Source organism: Lottia gigantea (assembly GCF_000327385.1).
Source record: "Lottia gigantea unplaced genomic scaffold LOTGIsca_248, whole genome shotgun sequence".
In the NCBI taxonomy this organism is placed as follows: domain Eukaryota; kingdom Metazoa; phylum Mollusca; class Gastropoda; family Lottiidae; genus Lottia; species Lottia gigantea.
In genome coordinates this window covers 108,906-117,634 of record NW_008708743.1, presented here as the reverse complement: position 1 = coordinate 117,634, position 8,729 = coordinate 108,906, and the positions used below count along the sequence as shown (strand labels likewise).

At 28.9% G+C, this 8,729-nt stretch overlaps 2 protein-coding genes across 2 annotated transcripts; both read right to left on the bottom strand.

The window, feature by feature from the left end:
• Positions 1 to 304: 304 nt before the first annotated feature.
• LOTGIDRAFT_175158 (hypothetical protein) lies at positions 305 to 4,026 on the bottom strand (the record flags this gene model as incomplete). Its single annotated transcript, XM_009055511.1, has 6 exons — positions 305 to 814; positions 891 to 1,103; positions 1,283 to 1,488; positions 1,724 to 2,005; positions 2,056 to 2,292; positions 3,993 to 4,026. The coding sequence occupies 6 exons, from the start codon at positions 4,024 to 4,026 to the stop codon at positions 305 to 307; spliced, it is 1,482 nt and encodes a 493-aa protein (XP_009053759.1).
• Positions 4,027 to 5,014: 988 nt separating this feature from the next.
• Positions 5,015 to 6,157, bottom strand: LOTGIDRAFT_175157 (hypothetical protein; the record flags this gene model as incomplete). Its single annotated transcript, XM_009055510.1, has 1 exon — positions 5,015 to 6,157. The coding sequence occupies one exon, from the start codon at positions 6,155 to 6,157 to the stop codon at positions 5,015 to 5,017; it is 1,143 nt and encodes a 380-aa protein (XP_009053758.1).
• Between the last annotated feature and the right edge of the window lie 2,572 nt (positions 6,158 to 8,729).

The window sequence follows — 8,729 nt, the reverse complement described above, 5'->3', positions numbered from 1 at the left end:
ATGGTTGAACAAAAGTATTGTTGGAAATTCTTTTCTTCATACAAATCAACATTCTTTTCCACAAGAGAAGACAATATAATTGAGTGTGTCAAGACCTCTAGTTCAATTATTTATAAAATTTCCTTTTGTTTATCATCTGTTATAAATCAACTTTTTATTTTATTTTATACAAGCAAGGAAAAAATGATGATATTAGATATTGAGTTAATAGAAAATCGAAAAAAAATAAAGTGATAAAAAACAAAGGATTTACAATAATAATCTTAAGCTAATAAAAAACAAGAGGAAAGATACCATAATAATGCTAGTTTTTACTAATATGATCTTCTCTCAACTGATAGTTAACTAAAAGAATTACATACTGATCTTCTGTTGATAGAAAACTAAATGAGTTAAATGAATTACCATAATAATCTTCTGTTGATAGTAAACTAGATGAATTACCATAATAATCTTCTGTTGATAGTAAACTAAATGAATTACCAGATAGATCTTCTGTTAATAGTAAACTAAATGAATTGCCATACTGATCTTCTGTTGATAGTAATTTAAATGAATTACCATAATGATCTTCTGTTGATAGTAAACTAAATGAATTACCATCATGATCTTCTGTTGATAGTAAACTAAACGAATTACTATAATGATACTCTGTTGATAGTAAACTAAATGAATTACCAGATAGATCTTCTGTTGATAGTAAACTAAATGAATTGCCATACTGATCTTCTGTTGATAATAAACTAAATGAATTACCATAATGATCTTCTGTTGATAGTAAACTAAATGAATTACCATGATTGTTGATAGTGAACTAAATGAATTAGCATAATGATCCTCTGTTAATAGTAAACTAAATGAATTAGCATAATTGTTGATAGTAAACTAACATAATGATCTTCTGTTGATAGTAAACTAAATGAATTACTATAATGATACTCTGTTGATAGTATACTAAATGAATTACCATAATGATCTTCTGTTGATAGTAAACTAAATGAACCGCCATACTGATCTTCTGTTGATAGTAAACTAGATGAATTACCATAATGATCTTCTGTTGATAGTAAACTAAATGAATTACCATGATTGTTGATAGTGAACTAAATGAATTACCATGATTGTTGATAGTGAACTAAATGAATTACCATAATGATCTTCTGTTGATAGTAAACTAAATGAATTACCATGATTGTTGATAGTGAACTAAATGAATTAGCATAATGATCCTCTGTTAATAGTAAACTAAATGAATTAGCATAATTGTTGATAGTAAACTAACATAATGATCTTCTGTTGATAGTAAACTAAATGAATTACTATAATGATACTCTGTTGATAGTATACTAAATGAATTACCATAATGATCTTCTGTTGATAGTAAACTAAATGAATCACCATAATGATATTCTGTTGAAAGTAAACTAGATGAATTACCATAATGATCTTCTGTTGATAGTAAACTAAATGAATTACCATAATGATTTTCTGTTGATAGTAAACTAAATGAATTACCATGATTGTTGATAGTAAACTAAATGAATCACTATAATGATACTCTGTAGATAGTAAACTAAATGAATTACCATAATGATCTTCTGTTGATAGTAAACTAAATGAATTACCATAATGATCTGTTGATAGGAAACTAAATGAATTACCATAATTGTTGATAGTAAACTACCATAAAGATCTTATATTGATAGTAAACTAAATGAATTACCATAATGATACTCTGTTGATAGTAATCTAAATGAATTACCATACTGATACTCTGTTGATAGTAAACTAATTGAATTACCATACTGATCTTCTGTTGATAGTAAACTAAAAGAATTACCATACTGATCTCCTGTTGATAGTAAACTAAAAGAATTACCATCATGATCTTCTGTTGATAGTAAACTAAAAGAATTACCATCATGATCTCCTGTTGATAGTAAACTAAAAGAATTACCATCATGATCTTCTGTTGATAGTAATCTAAATGAATTACCATAATGATCTGTTGATAGTAAACTAAATGAATTACCATAATTGTTGATAGTAAACTACCATGAAGATCTTCTATTGATAGTAAACTAAATGAATTACCATAATGATACTCTGTTGATAGTAAACTAACATAATGATCTTCTGTTGATAGTAATCTAAATGAATTACCATACTGATACTCTGTTGATAGTAAACTAAATGAATTACCATACTGATCTTCTGTTGATAGTAAACTAAAAGAATTACCATCATGATCTTCTGTTGATAGTAAACTAAATGAATTACCATCATGATCTTCTGTTTATAATAAAAAAAACAATTACCATAATTACCTTCTTTTGTCAGTGAACAAAAAGAATTACTATATAAATGATCTTCAGTTGATAGAAAATAAAGAGAAAATTTACCATAATGATATTCTGTTAATATTATACAAGCTGGGGCTTGTTATCACTTATCCAGAACATAAGATAAGATAATGGTAAACAGACCAGGCTTTTATCAGAGATTTTGTGATGCTTTTACAGGATAATAGTCTCAAATCAGATTCTTAGTATTTAATTTGATAAGCTGTCAAGAATTCAAATTTTTGGAACTTGCTGAAAATTTTGCAATAAAAATGTAAATTAACTTGATATTCCTACAAGACTAGGAATCTACATAGTGTTCATAACTAGGCAAATTGATGTCTGGTATATGTCAAACTGTCAATCAGGATAAACAGATACAATAACAACCTACTTGAAATGAATAATCAGAAAGGTTTCATGTTCACAGACATGTATTTCTAATGATGCATTTTAATATGAATGCTAGTTGAATTGTTTGTATGTTAGGTCAGTTTGTTATAACAGGTTTTTATCTTTCACTTGATAAATAATAACCAATTTTTATAAATTGAATATCAAATAATGTCACTAGAAAAATGATAATTTTTTGTTTAATTGATACTTGTTTAGTCAAGAGTGATAACTCCAAAACTGTTAATTAGACATTTGCAAGTCTCCAACTCTATGAGAGCTCACCAATGTATTTATGCACATCAAGGCTGTTCTAAGACTCTAAAGCATTTACAAGCCAATTGTGCATGAACAGACATCTAGTTCAACAGGGATGACAACAATTTATGTGCATTTAATAATTTGTACAAATAAAAATTAAATTGTTTAGATTTATCATATTCATGTGAAAAGTTGATTAGCTGCCACCAAGGTTGTTTGGATTACAGGTTATGTTTTGCTGTTTAGATCTTCACTACTTGGTTTATTTATTCAATATATATAATGGTGAAGACTAAGAATTATAGAGAAGTCTGAGTCAATGAAAGAAGATTATATTTAGGAAACAACATGATAAGGATTAACACCTGGATTGAAACTGATTGGGAGGAGGGGGAGGTGTTTCTGATTTTATATCATTTTCTAAATAGTAGGATTTTTGATAGAGATAAAAGAATATAGAAACCCTAGAATCACACAACTTGTGGCTGTCTAAGATCAAGATTAACGCCCACAGATTTGTTGTCAGCTTCCTGGTAAAATTTCAGATAATTGTAAATATACAACTTCAAGATGTTATTACAGAGACATAGAATGGTTCAATTTATCTGTAAGCTATAAATTTAAATAAATCTTCAATAGGCTTAAAGAGATTGTAAAGTGGTTTTCTAAAATTTTTATGTGTTTCAGACAGTGAGTGATAGCATCAATTTGCACCATTCCAATTTTCAAACAAACATCTGTGGTTCGACGTCACTAATCCCAAAATATACTTGTATCACATATATATAAGTCCCTTCACGATAAGTGACATCATCAAAGATTTAGTTTTAGTTGCAGGAACTACAGACATCTCATTGAAAATTGGAATGGTGTAAATTGATGCTACAGTGTCCCATTTTGAAACTTCCTCAAGAAAATAAAATTCTGATGCCTTTGTTAGAGCTTTCTTCCCATAGTGTCAGCTATCACCCCACTTTTAATCATATCGTGGGTGACCGCTTAAAACCTCGTATATGCCATATTTGGTCATTTTGACTTTTTGGTACCATTCGAAAGCTCGTAAAAGCGCGGATCTTGTGATCAAATCCTCATATTCTTAGCTTGATTGTAAATAACTCAAAAAGCACTAATCAAATAACACGTATATAAACAGTCAGATTTAAAACCTTGTAAAATATATCATTATACAAGGTTCAATGTTCCTTTTCTGTGGATGATCATGAAAAACCATGTATACTGTATTATTATACTAGTTTTTGGTTTAATAGGCCAGAGATCTCGAATTGTTATATGAGATTTATATTTTCCAAGAATGAAAACCACGTATAGCGGTAAAAAAAATAATAAAAAAGATTTTAACAAAATACACGTACAAATAGTTTTTTTCGTTTTTCTCGAAAAGTAATTCCGCGTCAGATATGGTTATATGAGGTTTCAAGTGGTCACCCACGATATGTAACATGATTTCTAATTGGTTAAATATATAACTGATGTAGACGGTACAATGGGGTGATTAATGCTGTTTCAACTTTGTTTGAACTTTTCATAGTCGCAATATTTCTACTGCAAAAGACATTTTGTTGCAATTTTAAATTTTATTGATATAACCATTTTTCAAATAACACAAACATGAAAAAAAAATGCTTTTTTCTGTAAATTTGCCCTTTATTACAGAAGAGCTAATCAAAATAGCAGGAAAGATTATAAAGATCTTACTGAAATATATACAAATTACCTTATTTCGTAGTTCCCGTTCTAAATGAAAATGGAAAGAAAAAATTGCTGGGCCTAAGTTGATAATAATTAATGAGGCACTTTATACAAAATGAGATAATGCAGTAAAATGTTGAATGATAGATAAAACACTCAGAACAGAATTGATAAGACTTATTCTTTACACACTATCATCTTTCAGTAAACAACTGTAGAATAATCACCGAACTAAATTAATAAATTTATCCTACACAGTTTCCATTTCAGTCTATGAATAAACAATAAGAAGAGCAAAAAATAGATTTTCAAACATTAGTCGAAACATCTGTGTTGCAAATTTCATAATCCACATGCTTCCGGTCTTTTTTGTCCTTCTCTTTAGAAACTTCGCTCAATTCATAGTTTTTAGATTCTCTCTGGAGATTTAATCCTTTTAGAGTTTGGTACAGTTCATGTCTGAATGCTTTCGAGAAGATCAACAAAACGAATAAAAGTCCTGCAATGTTTGTTAGTGTTAGGATATCAGTGATGCTCTTGGTCAGTTCTATCTGAGCCAACAATTCCACACTTAACCATTGTATTGGAAAATGAATGTCTATGAGGTTTATAATGGTTGCAGGCATAGTTAAACTAAAAAATAACACAGATACAGCTAGAGCTATGTAATTATGCTGCTCCTGTCCACCATTTCCACGTGTGACTTGATTACAACGGTCCTTTTTTAGGCACAGAGAAATGCTAATACATACATTGAAAATAAAGAGTAATGCCAAAGGCAGATATGAAAAACAAGTGGCAGAAATCCAGGGCCATATTAAGGTATGCAGATCTTTTTGATGGTATGGGATATAGCATCCTTGAGGTTGGAGTTCATATGTCCACATTGTATGAACGCTAATAACCACTAAACCAACAAGTATGAATACCACAATAATTTTAGCTGAAAATACTGTACAGAGAGATAAAGACCTGCTGGGTAAACACAGGTAGACAAATCTATCAATACTCATAGCAACCACTATCCATATACCTCCATACACTATCAGATGCATAATAAATGTCCACAATCCACAGCTCCAATCAGTTAAGGTACTTATACAGGGTTTTTGAAGTATGTAACAAAGCCATGATGTCCCATTCACAACTGCCAAATTTAAAATGTTAAAAACACCATAAACTGCCAAATAAAAACAAACAGAACTTTTTCGAAGACTTCCACGCCGCAGGATAATAATTGCCAAAAGATTTCCAATTACTCCTATACCCACTAATACGGGAGTGAGATAGGTATGAAGCTGTTCGCTCATCCTGTAGTCGTGATGTGCCAGTAATAACTGATAAACTGCCTCGGCACTCTGGTTTTGATCAATACTGCTTGGCTGGCTGTATCTTGGTTCTAATTCACTCACACTTTCACTTCTCAATGTGCTACTGTTATCTTCTGCCATACTTCACGCTAGAAGTAAATCTTGGCCAATCACTTTTACAATTATAAGTTCTGTTATGGTACTTCTGTCATAGTTATTGTTTACCCTTAAAGTTTAAATCTTGGTTTTTAGAAAATCATCTGTTATCTGTGTTCCTGAAAAATAAAAAGGCATTGATCATAGATTAAGATATCCTTTAGAGATTTTAACAGATTACCTCATAAAGAAAGAAAGAAAACGATTCTTTACAAAAATTCCATTTTCAGGAATTAAAATGAAAAAGGTTAGAATAATGAGGTTTAAACTGACATCCATTATTCCCTAAATAGAATTTTCACTCCAATATTTAAAGGAAAACAATAGATAAGAATCTAAAATTGAAAAATTTCATAGAAAATGATTGAGTAGGAGTGAATTCTGTTTCACTTGTAGAATATTTTTTTCTTCAGAATTTACCGTCTTTTGAACTAATATTCTATACCTTTTATAAGATATATATACTATCCCTCTGTCATTGCACTGTATGTGGTGGCTCAAAGCCTTTGAAAATGATACAGATTTAAAATTAAACTATTTAGGACCTTGGTTGAAAGTTTCAACCTTCTATTTGATTTAATTTCTAGCTGCTGTAAAGCTAGTTTTAAAAGACTGATGTGATAATTCTTTTTCTCATTTAAAACATCTACAGTTTTTTTTTTAAGACAGTGGAATCCTTTCACTCTTATACATTTATGTCACTAGTAGGTTTAATCATTTATTTATAAACTTATTTGTTTCAAATATTCAAAGATGCTAGATTTTAGTTATTGCTAGCTGTATCACTCGGTGTTGGATCTATGAATTGAAATATAGAATTTCTAGTTGATCTAGATTTATCCATTGTTATTGTACAAGTCAGGAAATTGAGATGAAATCTGTTGTCAATTCTATTGCCAGTTACTTCTATCGGTTTGTTTTTCTTTAATTGGAGACAAACTAATTGTCAAACATTTGCTTAAAAAGTGTTACAAGAGCTAAATTCATTTTAAATAAATATTAGAATACCAATACATTAACCAACAGATTATCTTTGTAGATATGTAAACTGGTAATAAAAGTATTTCTATTTATTCATATAGTGTGGAAGAATTATTAAACTAGAACTTTACATTTGATTTTTTACCTGAATACATGAATGATTATCAACACACTGTTATGACACTTGAAAAATCATAATACGAATTGAAATTGATTTTTCAAAAATATTTCTGTATATTTATACATATATATGTCAGAAATATCAAAACAGAACCTGAATCATGTTGTTTCTCAGAGTTTCACATGGTTCAAGTTCTGTTTTAGTATTTCTATTTCTATATCACTCTACAATTGATGTATTGAGCACTATTTGAACACTGAGAATTTTTTGTTATTGTATTTATATAAACATGTTCAACAGTTATAAAGTATTCAAAATCAAAGTCTTGAGGAAAGCATTTAGAAATTGTTAATTGCTTGTGGGGGAGGAAAGTGTGCAGGTGATAATATGATCTCATTCCCTATAGTTTTTAACCATCAATTGTGTATATTTCACAATATCCACACTTACAAGTGTTAGTGAAAAAGCAGAATTTCTAATCTCCTATTAATTTATTTTTTCTCCTCAGGTTCACAAGATATAACATAGATTTCATATTGTATGTCATTTTTTTTATTATATATTAGCCTCAAGACATCATTAAAAATCATAATGTCATAAAGAAGAAGATATTTACTTGAAGTCATGCGATCTATGTCTTTTGCCTTTGATTAAATAGATCTAATTATTTACATGTACTTAATCATTATGCAAACTGTCTGGTTTATTTACTGACATTATCTGATATAAAAGTAATTGCATCTGAGTTAGATTTTCCAATATATAAGTATAATTCCTTTGATTTTGATAATACAATTCGCATGATGTAACATCTGATTTAGATCATCCCATACAAAACGTAACCTGAATTGGATTATCCCATACAAAAGTAAATATTTACATTTGAATTGGATTATCCCATACAAAAGTAATAGCATTTGAATTGGATCATCATACACAAAAAGAAAAATTCTGCATCTCAATTGGATCATCATTACAAAAAGTAATTGCATCTGAATTGGATTATCCCATGCATAAAGTAATTGCATCTCAATTGGATCATCCCATACAAAAAGTAACTGTAAAAATTAAATGCATCTGTTTATAGATTAGCCCATATAAAAAGTAATTTTAGGAATAAAATACAAAAAGTAATTTAATCTGATGTAGATGATACCATACAAAGAGTAATTACATCTTATTTTGATGTATAATATATATAAGTAATTACTATTAAAGGTTAAAGAAGATTTCATATCTTTTTGTCTGGTATATCACATTCTAAGATCTGCTTAGTGTCAAATATAGATATTGAACTCATAAAACATAAATAGTAGACACATAAATATCATTCTACAATTACTGTGTTTATGGCTCTATATACTATCATAGATAATGTCTGATTATTCTTTTAAATTAGACAGATTAGTAGTTTAATTAAAAAAGTGCTATGATCAAAATTTATTGGGGTCAACT